Raw genomic sequence first — 16,916 nt, 5'->3', positions numbered from 1 at the left:
ATTTAATAAGCAAGAAATATATGTTTAATCAGTCTATTAAATTAAATTATAGGCCGGGCGCAGTGGCTCATGCCTGTAATCCCAGCACTTCGGGAGGCTGAGGTGGGCCGATCACCTGAGGGCAGGAGTTCAAGACCAGCCTGGCCAACATGGCAAAACCTTGTCTCTACTAAAAGTGCAAAAATTAGCCAGGCGTGGTGGTGCATGCCTGTAATTCCCAGCTAGTCGGGAGGCTGAGGCAGGAGAATCACTTGAATCTGGGAGGCAGAGGTTGCAGTGAGCCCAGATCATGCCACTGCACTCCAGCCTGGGTGACAGAGCAAGACTCCATCTCAAAAAGAAAAAGAAAAAAGAAAAAAAAATGAATTATATTATATAATATTAACTCAGGTATTGTACATTTTATTTTCATTTATTTATTTATTTCTTTGAGATGGAGTCTTAACTCTGTTGTCCAGGCTGGAATGCAGTGGTGCGATCTCAGCTCACTGCAACCTGCGACTCCCTGGTTCAAGCGATTCTCCTGCCTCAGTCTCCCGAGTAGCTGGGATTACAGGCATGCACCACCACGCCCTGCTAATTTTTGTATTTTTAGTAGTGGCGGGGTTTCACTATCTTGGTCAGGCTGGTCTTGAACTCTTGACCTTGTGATCCGCCTGCCTTGGCCTCCCAAAGTGCTGGGATTATAGGCTTGAGCCACTGTGCCTGGCCTATAGATTTCATTTTTAGAAGGTTTGCTTTTAACAGTTTAAATTTGTAACTAACATAAAACTTATTATAAGAAAGAGAAACTAGGTGTTAGGATAAGTAAAACAATAAGGATTTTTGTCTCTTCTGTTTTTGTAGATTTTAATTGTTTAACTTAATAAAATCTCATTAATTGGGGTTCAACTACTTCACATTTGTAATAACTTTGGGTGTTAAAACTGAGATGAAATTCATCAGGGGAAAGAAACATTTATTGAAATCTCAATTATGTGTACTGTGCCGTAGGTATTTAAGATACATTGTTGGCCAGGCATAATGGCTCACGCCTCTAATCCCAGCACTTTGGGAGGCTGAGGCAGGCGGATCATGAGGTCAGGAGTTCAAGACCAGCCTGACCAACATGGTGAAACCCCTGTCTCTACTAAAAATACAAAAATTAGGTGGGCATGGTGGCGCATGCCTGTAATCCCAGTTACTCGGGAGGCTGAGGCAGAAGAATCGTTTGAACCCAGGAGGCGGAGGTTGCAACGAGCCGAGATCACGCCGTTGCACTCCAGCCTGGGTGGCAGAGTGAGAATCTGTCTCAAAAAAAAAAAAAAAAAAAAAAAAGATTTATTGTCATTTAATTTTCATAACTGAAGAAAATTCATATAGTCTTTACACCCCCCATCTATAGGCCAGGGAATTGATTTTTTTTTTTTTTTTTTTTTTTTTGAGACAGAGTCTCACTCTGTCACCTAGGCTGGAGTGCAGTGGTGCTGTCTTAGCTCACTGCAACCTCCACCTCCTGGACTCAAGCGATTCCCATGCCTCAGTCTCCCGAGTAGCTGGGATTACAGGCACCTGCCACCAGGCCTGGCTAATTTTCGTATTTTTATTTTTTTTGTATTTGTATTTTTTTTTTTTTTTAGACAGGGTCTTCCTCTGTCGCCCAGGTTGGAGTGCAGTGACACGACCTTGGCTCACTGCAACCTCCACCTCCCGGGTTCAAGTGATTCTCCTGTCTCAGCCTCCCGAGTAGCTGGGATTACAGGCACGTGCCACCTTGCCAGGCTAATTGTTGTATTTTTGGTAGAGATGGGGTTTCACCATGTTGGCCAGGCTGGTCTTGAACTCCTGACCTCAAGTGACCCACCCGCCTCGGCCTCCCAGAGTGCTGGGGTTACAGGCTGAACCACCGCACTTGCCCCGTAATTTTTGTATTTTTAGTAGAGACGGAGTTTCATTATGTTGGCCAGGCTGGTCTCAAACTCCTGACCTCAAGTGAGCCGTCTCTCCCCTTTCAGCTATTTTTGTTGAAGAGTGATTAGAAAAATGTATACTAATATATTTTGTAATATTTATGGCGCTATCTATGCCATCTAGGTTTATGGTGGATTAGCTAGCTAGCCATTTGTGCTTAACCAAATTTTATGATGTAGTCTGCTTAAAACCAATTTTGCCAGTGTAGTTGGAATCTAGTGAGGGTGCTCGTCCAGTTTCTGATCTGATTTTTTATGCTAGCTTACAGATTTAGGGCAAAGTGAATCGAGTAGTGGTCAAGAGCACAAGCTTAGAAACAGGTTTGGGCTTAAATTCTTGGCTAGCTCCAAGCCTTAGGTTCCCTAGCTGTAACATGAAGATAAGGTGGTAATACCTACCTTCCAGGGTTGTTGTGTTTAACACTTATGATTATGTATGTAAAGAATTGGTACAGGGAGGGCCTTGCAAATAGTTGCTACTCAGTATATAGTATTTATGATTGAATTAGCTTGTCTAATTTTATTTTCTATGTAGTGTTCTAAGGCTTTCATGCTTGCTTTTTGTGCATCAAAGTTACCATTATGTTTTCTAAGATTTGTGTGTGTATGTATTATTATTATTATCTTTACCTTTTTAGGGCGTTCCAATGAATTCACTCAGGTTTCTCTTTGAGGGTCAGAGAATTGCTGATAATCATACTCCAAAAGAAGTGAGTATACTTTTTTCCTGAGTCAAGAAAAAATTTAAATTCTCCTTTGAGCAGTTTGGTTCACTGGTATTAAACTGCCCTTTTCTTGAATATTCTCTGATTTAAATGGCATATCGTTTGTCGGAGAGAAGAAATAATGTTTTGGGTTGAACTTCCCCTAAAGTGCCAATAAAAAGGGCGGTAGAAACAAAATGAGTACTGAAATTGTCATAGGGCACATGCTACATCCTTTTTGAAGATAGACAAATATTCCTCAAATTTGGTAAATTTCTGGTATGCTTTCATGGTGATGGTAACATTAATGGTTGGATTTTGATTTTTGACCTATTTTGAGAATGTTAATACAGAAGCATAGTGTATATTAATATATTTGGCTCTGTCATCTTGTTTTATCCTATTTTTTTATGCTTCTCTGTCTTCATTTGATTTTTTTATTCTATGAGCGGTTTGCTTTGCTTTTATATTCCACCCATCTTCCCTCTATAGAGATATCTCAAAGTAGTGTGTGTGTGTGTGTGTGTGTATGTGTATGTGTGTGTGTATCTATATACATAGATTCCCTTCATACACAGAGTAACATTACTGATATTTCTGATAGTGGGAACAATATAGGGTTATTAATTTTTTATTTTGAAAACATTTCAAACTTACTGAATTGTGAGAATAGTATAATACTCTCCTGTATACCTGTTCCTTAGATTCACCAATTAAAATTGCACAGCATTTGGGCCAGGCATGGTGGCTTATACTTGTAATCCTAGCACTTTGGGAGGCCAAAGTGGGTGGATTGCTTGAGTCCTGGAGTTCGAGACCAGCCTGGGCAACATGACGAAAACCCGTCTCTACTAAAAATAAAAAAATTGGCCAGGTGCAGTGGCTTATGCCTGTAATCCCAGCACTTTGGGAGGCCGAGGTGGGCAGATCACGAGGTCAGGAGTTCAAGACCATCCTGGCCAGTATGGTGAAACCCCATCTCTACTAAAAATACAAAAATTAGCCGGGCGTGGTGGTACGCACCTGTAGTCCCAGCTACTCGGGAGGCTGAGGCAGAAGAATTGCTTGAACCCGGGAGGCGGAGGTTGCAGTGAGCCGAGATCACGCCACTGCACTCCAGCCTGGGCAACAGAGCAAGACTCCGTCTCAAAAAAAAAGAAAAAAAAATTAACTAGGCTTAGTGGTGCATGCTTGTAGTCCCAGGTACTTGGGGGGGCTGAGGTGGAAGGATCACTTGAGCCCAGGAGGTCAAGGCTGCAGTGAGCCCTGGTCATGTCACTGTTCTCCAGCCTAGGTGACAGAGTGAGAACCTGTCTCAAAAATAAATAAAGTAAATAAAATAAAATAACATTGTGCAGAATTTCATAGCTGGGATTGGTGGTGCATGCCTATAGTCCTAGCTGCTTGGGAGGCTGAAGCGGGAGGATCACTTGAGTGAGCCCAAGAGTTCGAGACAAGCCTGGATAACAGAGCAAGGAGTCCCTTGTCTCAAAAAAAAAAAAAAAAAGTATGTTTTTCTAGTATGACTACTAGAATGTAGTCATAGCTCACTGCAGCCACAAACTCCTGGGCTCAAGCAATCCTGACTATCACTATCAGCCTCCTGAATAGCTGGGATTACAGGCATGTGCCACCATGCTCTGCTAACTTTTAAATTTTTTGTAGAGATGGAGTCTCCCTATGTGTCCAGGCTTTGATCACTTAGTTAAGTGTTGTCTTTTTTTTTTTTTTTTTTAACTTTGTAGTTAACTGCTTTTCCTGTTACAATTAAGTAATTTGAGGGGACACACTTTGAAACTATGTGAATATCCCCTTTCTCATCAAATATTCCCCTTAGGTTTAGTGTCCACCACCTTCTTGAACACTTCCTTACTTTCTGGCACAGTAAGAAATTCCAAACTCATCTTTTACTTTCCTTTAACTTGGCAAAATCTCTGGGACCGTACAGTAGATACCTAATACATTTTACTGACACGTGCCTTACACATTCCTTGTAATTAAGAGATTATCTTTTCAGAGGAATGTTGGGGCAGTGGGAGAGAGTAGGTCTTTAGGGATTGACCCTCCTGTGCTGTTGTTCACTTGTCTCTATTAATGTACTTCTTGAAGTTTGTAGCTTTATATTCTTTATAGCTCAAGGACTCATGCTGTCTTCCTGTTTTGAAGGTTTCTAATAACATTTGGAATTTTATTCCTTGCAGTATTTACCATGCTATATGGGCAATGAAAATTGTTTTAAAAGCATCCTTTTTTTTTTTTTTTTGAGATGGAGTTTTGCTCTTGTTGCCCAGGCTGGAGTGCAATGGCTCAATCTCTGGTCACTGCAACCTCTGCCTCCCGGGTTCAAGCGATTCTCCTGCCTCAGCCTCCTGAGTAGCTGGGATTACAGGCATGCACCACCACGCCTGGCTAATTTTGTATTTTTAGTAGAGACGAGGTTTCACCATGCTGGTCAGGCTGGTCTCGAACTCCTGACCTCAGGTGATCCACCACCCCCCCAGCCTCCTAAAGTGCTGAGATTACAGGTGTGACCCACTGCACCTGGCCTAAAAGCATGTTTAATAATTATTTAAATATTCAAGTATGTTCCACGACCAAGATAGCTTAACACTACTAGAGCCATTCTGATCACTTTAAAATCCTAAATTCACATGTGTTATGTTTAGATTTCTTAACATACTTAATTTTCATATTTAAAATTCTGCACAAAAATGTTACCTATAAAATTTAAAACTTTTTGGTCAGGCATAGTGGCCCACGCCTGCAATCCCAGCACTTTGGGAGGCTGAGGCGGGCTGGATCACTGCAGGTCAGGAGTTGAGACCGGCTTGGGCAACATGGCGAAACCCCATCTCTACTAAAAATAGAAAAAGTAGCCAGGTATGGTGGCGCACGCTTGTAGTGCTAGCTACTTGGGAGGCTGAGGTAGGAGGATTGGTTGAGCCCAGGATGCTGAGGTTGAGCCCAGGAGGCTGAGGTTGCAGTGAGCTGAGATTGTGCCACTGTACTCCAGCCTGGGCAATATAATCAGACCCTGTCTCAAAAAAAAAAAAAACAAAACCAAATTAGATATATCCTATTAAACTATCATTTAAACTGTTAAATACATGTTTCATTAGATTTAAAAGTTCTTTAACATGGCTGTCAAAAACACTTCAGTTTTATATAGCGAATAAACTGGGAAGTGAAATTGACTCAGGAAAGTAAGATGAATAACTCAATACACAGAATCAGAAGGAAAGACACCTCTATATTCTTTAGATTAAAGAACACAGGATTCTTAATGTTAGAGGAGTGTAAGTATGGGTCACATTTGGATCTCTTTGCGCTTTTAAATTAGTGACCACATAATTGTAGTCAATTTAAAAACTGCTTTTATATTCTACTAACATTTTTCTTTCCTCTTACAGCTGGGAATGGAGGAAGAAGATGTGATTGAAGTTTATCAGGAACAAACGGGGGGTCATTCAACAGTTTAGATATTCTTTTTATTTTTTTTCTTTTCCCTCAATCCTTTTTTATTTTTAAAAATAGTTCTTTTGTAATGTGGTGTTCAAAACGGAATTGAAAACTGGCACCCCATCTCTTTGAAACATCTGGTAATTTGAATTCTAGTGCTCATTATTCATTATTGTTTGTTTTCATTGTGCTGATTTTTTGTGATCAAGCCTCAGTCCCCTTCATATTATCCTCTCCTTTTTAAAAATTACGTGTGCACAGAGAGGCCACCTTTTTCAGGACATTGCATTTTCAGGCTTGTGGTGATAAATAAGATCGACCAATGCAAGTGTTCATAATGACTTTTCAATTGGCCCTGATGTTCTAGCATGTGATTACTTCACTCCTGGACTGTGACTTTCAGTGGGAGATGGAAGTTTTTCAGAGAACTGAACTGTGGAAAAATGACCTTTCCTTAACTTGAAGCTACTTTTAAAATTTGAGGGTCTGGACCAAAAGAAGAGGAATATCAGGTTGAAGTCAAGATGACAGATAAGGTGAGAGTAATGACTAACTCCAAAGATGGCTTCACTGAAGAAAAGGCATTTTAAGATTTTTTAAAAATCTTGTCAGAAGATCCCAGAAAAGTTCTAATTTTCATTAGCAATTAATAAAGCTATACATGCAGAAATGAATACGACAGAACACTGCTCTTTTTGATTTTATTTGTACTTTTTGGCCTGGGATATGGGTTTTAAATGGACATTGTCTGTACCAGCTTCATTAAAATAAACAATATTTGTAAAAATCGTACTAATGCTTATTTTATTTTAATTGTATAGAAAGAAAAAAATGCCTAAAATAAGTTTTTCTTGCATAAATACTGGAAATTGCACATGGTACAAATTTTTTCTTCATTACTATACAGTGATGATGTTAATGACTTTGAAGCACTGAAAGTTACTGAAGTGCCTTCTGAATCAAGGATTTAATTAAGGCCACAATACCTTTTAAATACTCAGTGTTCTGTTTTTTTAAAAACTTGATATTCCTGTATGGTGCATATATATGATAGTTACCTAATCATGTTGAATAAATGGGCATGCCAAAAATTCTTAATGGATTTTTATTGATAATTTCAGTTCTTCCTTTAACAAGGTACAAAATGGTAAGGTTTGGTATATTTTATGTTTTCCTTTTATTTCTTTATATCTTTTTTTTTTTTTTTTTGAGACGGAGTCTCACTCTGTCACACAGGCTGGAGTATAGTGGTGTGATCTTGGCTCCCTGCAACCTCTGCCTCCCGGATTCAAGTGATTCTTCTGCCTCAGCCTCCCGAGTAGCTGGGACTACAGGCGTGTGCCACCTAATTTTTATATTTTTAGTAGAGATGGGGTTTCACCATGTTGGCCAGGATGGTCTCGATCGCTTAACCTTGTGATCTGCCTGCCTTGGCCTCCCAAAGTGCTGGGGAATTACAGGCGTGAGCCACCGTGCCTGGCCCAGCCTTATTTCTTTTTATCTTAAATATTTAAACTTTGTGTAAAACTAAAATATCAGATTAGTTTGTTCCTATTAGAGGGCTTAACTTTTAATGCTAATGAATCACAGAATTTACTACGTCTATGCATACATACAGTCCAGTTTCATGTTATCTCAAATAGAATGTCATCTAACTACTTGAGAAGACCGAATAAAACCCCCTTTGAATGCATTTTATAAACTATTATAGCTTACATACCTACTCAAGTCACCTTTTGAGAAAGAGATTGATTGGCTTGATCTTATAATTCTTATGTTTGACCCTAACTGAAAAATTATTTGTATGGTATAAGTTAGAGCTTTTAGATTGTTACCTGATATTTATCATTATATTCATTAAACAGTGACTAGGAAGTAGGCCCATTTTAAGAAAATCCTCATGAGTTGCATATTTCTGTCAAGATTGAATAACAGATCTGATTGGGTATTTGAACTATGTGAATCTATAGTTTGGTATCTTAATTTTGTTTGCGTTTCTGATTGTCTGAAGACGCTCAGGATTTTGGTGGGACTTAGCTACCGGGGAAGTAATTTTCTTGTTTTTAGCTTTTTGGATTTTTCTAAATGCATTGCACTCTGCTATGGTTAACTTAAATGTGTGCTTATCTGATTAGCAGTGCTGATAAAATAGGCATTTCACAACAAAAATTTTAACAGATTATCAGATTTCTGAAGGGACCTTGAATAACATTTAGTGAAGTCACTCTTATCTGGTGCTTGACTACAGCATCCTAAATCTGTAACAGAAGGGAGAAAATAAAGTCAGCAATGGTAATTTCCCCCACAAGGATGTTATCCTCAAGTGTTTGTTCTGTTGTGGGTTGAATTATTTGAGATGCTCCTTTCTTATCTGATTAAGTAGTAGTGAATGAATTGATTGAATGAATGAATGTCCAGGTAGGGTCCACAAGCTTGAGAAAACGTTTATATGACATATGTAAGTTCAGTATGACTGATACTATCTAGTGTTTGACTGTTTTATTTCTATTTAATTTTTACAGAAAACAAGGAGTTAAAATAAGTATCAAATCTAAGCACATCTAATAACAGCAATACAGAATACAAATAAGTTGGATTTCTGGGTTGTAAAGGTGTAATTTCTGTAGAAAGCAAATACCTTACAAACATTAATGAGGAATTGGAGGGGATTACTTGCAAATATTAAGCTTTTCATCTGTGGACAGTGAAGTATAGAGTAGGGCCAAAAGAAATTTGTGAAAAAATTCAGGTTCAGATGCTCTGGATTTAAATAACATTCTTTTATATAACTTGTATGCTAAAAATATCTTTCTTCATCCATTTTGTTAAAGGGATATTTTATTAAATATTAAAAGAGATATTAAAGATAAATATCTAATCAAGTCTCATCCTGGGCCAGGCACAGCAGCTCGTGCCTATAACCCCAGCTCTTTGGAAGGCTGAGGTGGGCAGATAACTCGAGCCCAGGATTTTGAGACCAGCCTAAGCATCATGATGAAACCCCGTCTGTACTAAAAATATACAAATTAGCCAAGTGTGGTGGTACGTGCCTGTAGTCCCAGCTACTTGGGAGGCTGAGGTGGGAGGATCTTTTGAGCCCAGGAGGTCAAGGCTGCAGTGAGCTGTGATTGCGCCACTGCACTCTAGTTTGGACAACAGAGTGAGACCCTCCCTGTCAAAAAAAAAATGCCAGGCGCGGTGGCTTACGCCTGTAATCTCAGCACTCTGGGAGGCCGAGGTAGGCGGATCACAAGGTCAGGAGATCAAGACCATCTTGGCTAACACGGTGAAACCCCATCTCTACTAAAAATATAAAAAATTAGCCAGGCATGGTTGTGGGCACCTGTAGTCCCAGCTACTTGGGAGGCTGAGGCAGGAGAATGGCGGGAACCCAGGAGGCGGAGCTTGCAGTGAGCTGAGATCGCCCCACTGCACTCCAGCCTGGGTGACAGAGCAAGACTCCGTCTCAAAAAAAAAAAAAAAAACAACTTTATAATGAGTACTTTGAATCAGCTACAAGAAAAATAGCAGCTGTCATTCACATGTATCTTTGAAAGTGTTTTCTGCTTACTAAAGCAAACTAACAGCCGGGTGCGGTGGCTCACGCCTGTAATCTCAGCACTTTGGGAGGCCGAGGCGGGTGGATCACGAGGTCAGGAGATCGAGACCAGCCTGGCCAACATGGTGAAACCCTGTCTCTACTAAAAATACAAAAATTAGCTGGGCGTGGTAGAGTGTGCCTGTTATCCCAGCTACTTGGGAGGCTGAGGCAGGAGAACCGCTTGAACCCAGGAGACGGAGGTTGCAGTGAGCTGAGATCACGCCATTGCACTCCAGCCTGGGCAACAGAGCAAGACGCCATCTCAAAAAAAAAAAAAATTATCTAGGGGTGGTGGTGGGCACCTGAGGCAGGTGGATCCCTTGAATCTGGGAGGCAGAGGTTGCAGTGAGCTGAGATCGCATCACTGCACTCCAGCCTGGCGACAGAGCGAGACTCCATCTCAAAACAACAACAACAAACTTAAAAGTTTAAAGCCTGTAGTCTCAGCTACTCGGGAAGCTGAGGCAGGAGAATGGCGTGAACCCGGGAGGCGAAGCTTGCAGTGAGCCAAGATTGTGTCACTGCACTCCAGCCTGGGCGACAGAGCGAGCCTCCACATCCTGGTAGAGTCAATGTAATTTTTTCAACTGGGGAAATTTTGTGGGTGGTTAATTCTTCAGGGCACATGGGCTAAAACTCAAGATTTATTAATGTTCAGTGCTCTAGAATAATGCTGCCCAATAGAATTTCCTGTCATGGAAATATTCTATATCTGTGCTTTCCAATACTGTAGCCGGTAACCACACATGACCATTGAGCACTTGAAATGGGGGTGTTGTGACTAAAGAATGTTTTAACAAGTTTAAATAGCTACATGCAGCTGGTGCTATGCACTCAGCAGTGCAGCTCTAGAATGTATACTTTGGGGATGTGAGAATGGCCTCATAAAACAGCTGATTTTGCTGAAATGAACATTTATCAAGTGATTGCAAATATGCATTGTTCTAAATAGACATTACGTTTTAGATTCTTAGGGTGAAATGGTTGTGGTTTTGCTTTATAGAGAGATGTATAATAAAATTCTTAATATATATTTGAATATATAAATTTCTCTGAGCTAATTCAAAATTATTTGCATTACAAAATTTTCATTTATCTACAACTCTTTCAGATACATTGACTGAAATGAAATACTTTGACTATCCTAAGACCATGCTAGTGTTTCAGACTGAAATTATGGGCAGTTTTAGGCACCAAGGCTTCTGGATTTACGTGGTTCTGGAGAACATAAAGGATTTAGGTGAATGAAGAGTTCAACTGGGTTGAACAAAGTGTGAGTTGTGGAGGGGTGGTGGAAATGGAGGTTCCAGAGGAGAGAATATCTTAGGTGTGGGTTGAGGTTAACCAGATCAAGTGGAACTTAACTGGGCTCAGAATGGAACTTTTTTTTTTTCTTAGGAGACAGGGTCCCACTCTGTCACCCAGGCTGCAGTACAGTGGCACCATCATAGCTCAGTGCAGCCTGGAAGTCTTAGGCTCAAGCGATCCTCCTGCTTCAGCCTCCTGAGTAGCTGGGATTAGAGGCACACCCCACCATGCCTGGCTAATTAAACATTTTTTTTTTTTATAAAGATGGGGTTTCCACTATGTTGCCTAGGATGGTCTCAAACTCCTGGCCTCAAGCAAGCCTCCTGCCTCAGCCTCTCAAAGTGCTGGGATTACATGCATGAGCCACCGTGCCTGGCCCCTAGAACTTTATTATAAAGGGAAGTTTCTCCTTTTCTTTCACCACCTCCCAACTTACTTTTTAGTTTTCTTCTAACCTTAAGGCCTGGGTATTTGTAGGAACTGGAAATAAGAGTAAACCCATGGTCTGGAAATGTTCTGTGTCCACTGCAGGCCACTGGCTTCCTTATGGAGTTCTTGATAGAAATGAAGATGTTTCTCCAAAGCAGCTTTTTGCCTAAGGAGACAACCCCACCCCAATTCCAATAATGATTAAGCACCCTAGAAATTGTCCTTATAAGCCAGCAAGATAACTTTAGATTTGAATAATTATCAGTTAGACTTCAGGCTGTTGATCTTGGATTTTAGTGGAAGATCATACTCTTCATTTAGTAAATTTACATACAAGTTTTGGAGTACCATGAGCCTCCTACTGGAAAAGTAAAAGGAAAGGCGTAATTCACAGTTCTCATACTGCTGGAAAGGACTCCCTCATTTAAGAGATGAGGAAACGGGCCAGGTGCAGTGGCTCATGCCTGTAATCCCAGCACTTTGGGAGGTAGAGGCGGGCAGATAGGCCAGGTGTTTGAGATCAGCCTGAGCAACATGGTGAAACCCCGTCTCTACTAAAAATACAAAAACTGCGCCGGCAGCGCCACTCAGGCTTTGGGTGACGCTAGACGGATGGACTGTCACGTGACACGAAGTGGCTCTGAACAGGAAGAGGACGGAAAAGATAACCGTCCCCGACGCTGAGACGAACCGGACCAGCAGCCACCACGAACAGCAAAGGTCAATATCCAACACAGCCAACCTAGCCTGTGCAGCCTCCTGGGAATCCAGTATACCCTTAGACCTTGTATCTTTCTCAGGCTCCACCCTATACTGATGCTCCAACTGCCTACTCAGAGCTCTATCATCCAAGCTTTGTGCACCCAGGCGCTGCCACAGTCCCCACGTCAGCCGCATTTCTTGGAGCCTCTCTCTATCTTCCCATGGCCCAGTCTGTGGCTGTTGGGTCTTTAGGTTCCACAATCCCCATGGCTTATTATCCAGTTGGTCCTATCTATCCACCTGGCTCCACAGTGCTGGTGGAAGGAGGGTATGATGCAGGTGCCAGATTTGGAGCTGGGGCTACTGCTGGCAACATTCCTCGTCCACCTCCTGGATGCCCTCCCAGTGCTGCTCAACTTGCAGTCATGCAGGGAGCCAATGTCCTCGTAACTCAGTGGAAGGGGAGCTTCTTCATGGGTGAATCAGATGGTGGCTACACCATCTGGTGAGGAACCAAGGCCACCTTTGTGCCGGGAAAGACATCACATACCTTTAGCACTTCTCACAATGTAACTGCTGTAGTCATATTGACCTGAAGTTGCAGTTTAGACACATGTTGTTGGGATGTCTTTCTGGTGCCCTTTCAGGCACTTTTCAAATTTAATAAGGAACCATGTAATGGTAGCAGTACCTTGCTAAAGCATTTTGAGGTAGGGGAGGTATCCATTCATAAAATGAATGTGGGTGAAGCTGCCCTAAGGATCTTCCTTGAATTTCTCTGGAGTAATACTGTGCCATACTAGTCTTTGCTGTTAGTAATAAAACATCAAATTAGGTTTGGAGGGAACTTTGATCTTCCTAAGAATTAAAGTTGCCAAATTACAGCCAGGCGTGGTGGCTCACGCCTGTAATCCCAGCACTTTGGGAAGCTGAGGCTGGCGGATCACCTGAGGTCAGGAGTTCGAGACAAGCCTGACCAACATGGAGAAACCCCGTCTCTACTAAAAAAACAAACTTAGCCGGGCATAGTGGCGCGTGCCTGTAATCCCAGCTACTCGGGAGGCTGAGGCAGGAGAATTGCTTGAACCTGGCAGGTGGAGGTTGCGGTGAGCCGAGATCGCACCATTGCACTCCAGCCTGGGCAACAAGAGCGAAACTCCGTCACCAAAAAAAAAAAAAAAAAAAAAAAAGTACCAAAATTATTCTGATTGGTCTTTAATCTCCTTTAAGTCTTTGATTTACATTACTTGTTATAAATGGAATGCATTAGTGTGTGCCTTTTCCTTTACATCCCGTGCCCCACCCATCCCATCTCCAACCCTCGTCTTCCATTTCCTCCCGCCAGTCTCTATTGAATCAATGGTGCAGGACCGAAAGCCAGTCAATTTCCTTCTTTCCTTGCACTTCTCCCCACTTGTCATCTTTTAACTATTCTTTCATAAGGATCCTCTGAAACCCCCTCTGTGCCCCAAGCACAGATCCCATTACTTCTGCTTTCGTATTTCCTCAGGCAAAAGTGGAGGGTGCCTTTTGGGACCTCCTCATAGGTTGTCTCTGCATACACGAACCTAACCCAAATTTATTTTAGTGCCAGAAAAACTGAGCTATGTTTGAACAAAGATATCGTGCAGGCTGTACTGTGAACAACAGTTAGTTTAAAATATGAGAGGTGGCTGGGCGCAGTGGCTCACACCTGTAATCCCAGCACTTTGGGAGACCGAGGTGGGCGGATCACGAGGGCGAGAGATAGAGACCATCCTGGCCAACATGGTGAAACCCCATCTCTACTAAAAATACAAAAATTAGCCGGGTGTGGTGGCATGTGCCTGTAATCCCAGCTACTCAGGAAACTGAGGCAGGAGAATCGCTTGAACCCGGGAGGCAGAGGTTGCAGTGAGCCGAGATTGCGCCACTGCACTCCAGCCTGGCAACAGAGGGAGACTCCATCTCAAAAAAAAAAAAGTTATGAGGGGCAAGGAGGAAGATGCATTTCAAAAGCCTGATTGATGGTTTAGAGCCAAATTAAGAGGAGTTTTCAGATCAAAAATTGGTTACCATTTTTTTGTCAGAGTGTCTGATGCAGCCACTCATTTGGCTCCCCAGAATTCCTGGACTGGGTTAATAGGGTCATATTGTGAATGCCTCACTACAAAATGACTTGAGTCCAGTGAAATCTCATTAAGGTTAAGAATATTTCAGGGATCCTTAATGTTTTGATTTTTGTTTTCTGAAATTGGATTTTATTTTATCTTGTAATTTCAGTTCATCTAAATTGTGAGTTCTGTACCTGTGATGTTTGTACCATTGACTGTTCTGGAAGTTCAGCATTGTATGTCTCTCTCTACACTGTAGTGCAGTTAACTTGTGGAATTTTTATGCTAAAAATGTAGAATACAGACTGTTTTGAAGATTTGAAAATAAAAAAATAAAAAATACAAATATAAAAACTAGCCAGCATGGTGGCACGTGCCTGTACTCCCAGCTACTTGGGAGGCTGAGGCACAAATCTCTTGAATCTGGGAGGTGGAGGTTGCAGTAAGCCGACATTGTGCCACTGTACTCCAGCCTGGGCAACAGAGTGAGACTCTGTCTCAAAAAAAGGGGGGTGGGGTGAGGAAACGGGCCAGAGAAGTTAAAGTACCTGGGCCAGTGTCACACAGTGAAGATGAAATAGAGCCAGTTAGTATCAGATTCTCCTGAGTCTTGGTAGAGTGAGGCTCTTCCCCTCATTCCTTTAGTTATTTGGTTTTCTGCTTTCAGCTACTTGGACTAGCCTTATAAATTGCCCAGATTTCCCTCGGATGACCGTCAGTTTTCTTCTCGTGTGGAAAGTTGGAACAATAGTTTGCCTGTGGTCTCAATATTTAGGAAGCTAATTCTGCTTCTATGGTACATGGAATACATAATTTTGAAATGGAGTCAGGGCTTTCCTAATGATCCATTTTGTAATTCACCTAACAGCTGAGGAAAGTCCAGAGAAGGAAGAACTCAAGGTTAGTAGACAACCTTGAAATTGAGTTGCACTGGCTGCCTTCTGTTTTTGGTCCCCTAAAGAGTATTTATCATCTTAGATTCAGCTTAAGTTGTGGACAAATATCAAGGGGAAAAGCATTTACAGTTAACGTTGGAATCACATGGTTTTCAGGGTTGTGCCTCTTTACCCTTCTACTTTGGTGGTTCTAAAGAGGGACGATTATTAGTTGCTTTCACTAAGGAAGGGAAGTTCATGATGTAGCAACTATAGAGGACCTAGCTTTTCAAGAGTCAATTGAAATACATACCTCAGTTTTTATTATCAGAAAGATGCAATGATAATCACTATTGTAGGAGAGTAAAGGGGGAAAATTCCCCTGGCCCCGGATGACTTTGATTCTGTGCTTTTTCTTCTAACAAGGCCCTCATGTTAGATCTGGTCTTGGCCCACATCCCTAACTTCATCTGGAAGTATTCTTTGCCCTTCGTCCACTTCATTCCGTCCATACTGTCTTTTATTCTTCCAACATGCCAGTCTCATTTCTTTCTTCAGACCTTTGTATTTACTGTTTACTTGCTGGAATATTTTTCTCTCAGATGTTTATGTGGCTCTTTGTTATTCAAGTTTCACCATATATGACACCTCTTTTGAGAGGTCTTGCCCTGGCTAGCCAATTAAAATGAGCCACTTGCAATCCTATCACATCCTTTTTTTTTTGAGACAGAGCCTTGCTCTTGTCGCCCAGGCTGGAGTGCAACGGCACGATCTCGGTTCACTGCAACCTCCACCTTCCAGTTTCAAGCAATTCTCCTGTCTCAGCCTCCCGAGTAGCTGGAATGACAGGCGCCTGCCACTATGCCCAGCTACTTTTTGTATGTTTAGTAGAGATGAGGTTTCACCATGTTGAGCAGGCTGGTCTCAAACTTCTGACCTCAGGTGACCCACCCGCCTCAGCCTCCGAAAGTGCTAGGATTATAGGCGTGAGCCACTGCATCTGGCAGCCCCTGCCTTTTTTTTTTTATTTTTAAAGAGAGTCTTGCTCTGTCACCCAGGCTGGAGCACGGTGACTTGATCTTGGCTCACTGCAGCCTTGACCTCCCAGGTTCAAGCGATTCTCCTGCCTCAGCCTCCCATGTAGCTGGGACCACAGGCATTCATGACCACACCCGGCTAATTTTTTGATTTTTTTTGTAGGGATGGGGGTTTCACTTAGTTGCCTAGGCTGGTCTTGAACTCCTGAGCTCAAGCAATTCTCTTTTCTTGGTCTCCCAAAGTGCTGGAATTAACATGTGTGAGCCACTGTGCCCGGTGTCCTATTACATCTTTAAATTTTTTCTGCATAGCATTTATTGCTAGCTTTAAAAAATATTTGTTTAGAGTCTGTCCCCACTCCTACCCTTAGAATGTAAATGTGATGGGAAGAGAGACCTTCTCTGTCTTGCTTACTCCTGAATTCCTAGTGTCTAGAACAGTGTTTGGCACATAGCAGGCATTCAGTAGATATCAAGGAAGGCAGTGGGTTCGAAATCAGGGGGTCTTAGATCTGGTCCTGGCATTGTCCCTAAGTCACTGTTTGTGATCAAGATCCTTTCCCTCTTTGGGACTTGCTTTTTTCATCTATAAACTAGGGGATTGAGGTAAATATCTCTAAACTCCCTTGTAGATTCACTACAACTTCTTTAAGCCATGGAGGAATCCTTGACATTTGCAGCAAAAGAATCCCTCTATGCCTTTCAGTCTTCCAAACCATGCTGCGGGTGGGGGGACTTTTCTTGTCTAAAGGCAGTGCA

At 41.9% G+C, this 16,916-nt stretch overlaps 2 protein-coding genes and 1 pseudogene across 3 annotated transcripts in view; 2 read left to right on the top strand and 1 right to left on the bottom strand.

Moving 5' to 3' along the window:
* SUMO1 (small ubiquitin like modifier 1) overlaps positions 1 to 6,904 on the top strand; it is a 33,730-nt gene extending 26,826 nt beyond the window's left edge. The window contains exons 4-5 of the mRNA XM_030804183.1: positions 2,588 to 2,659; positions 6,064 to 6,904. Of these exons, the coding sequence (XP_030660043.1) occupies positions 2,588 to 2,659; positions 6,064 to 6,132 (141 nt within the window). The 3' untranslated portion in view covers positions 6,133 to 6,904. The remainder of the gene's footprint in view (positions 1 to 2,587; positions 2,660 to 6,063) is intronic.
* Positions 6,905 to 7,577: 673 nt separating this feature from the next.
* Positions 7,578 to 16,916, bottom strand: part of KIAA2012 (KIAA2012 ortholog) — a 134,779-nt gene continuing 125,440 nt past the window's right edge. For both annotated transcript variants that reach the window (XM_030804180.1, XM_030804181.1), the window contains exons 23-24: positions 11,458 to 11,616; positions 7,578 to 8,370 (exon numbers count right to left, since the gene is read on the bottom strand). In XM_030804180.1, the coding sequence (XP_030660040.1) occupies positions 11,478 to 11,616 (139 nt within the window). In that variant the 3' untranslated portion in view covers positions 7,578 to 8,370; positions 11,458 to 11,477. The remainder of the gene's footprint in view (positions 8,371 to 11,457; positions 11,617 to 16,916) is intronic.
* On the top strand, positions 11,800 to 12,710 carry LOC100586082 (annotated as a pseudogene).

This window comes from Nomascus leucogenys, chromosome 22a, assembly GCF_006542625.1.
Source record: "Nomascus leucogenys isolate Asia chromosome 22a, Asia_NLE_v1, whole genome shotgun sequence".
Lineage (NCBI taxonomy): Eukaryota > Metazoa > Chordata > Mammalia > Primates > Hylobatidae > Nomascus > Nomascus leucogenys.
The sequence above is the reverse complement of the archived record's forward strand: the minus strand, read 5'-3'. Positions and strand labels throughout refer to the sequence as shown.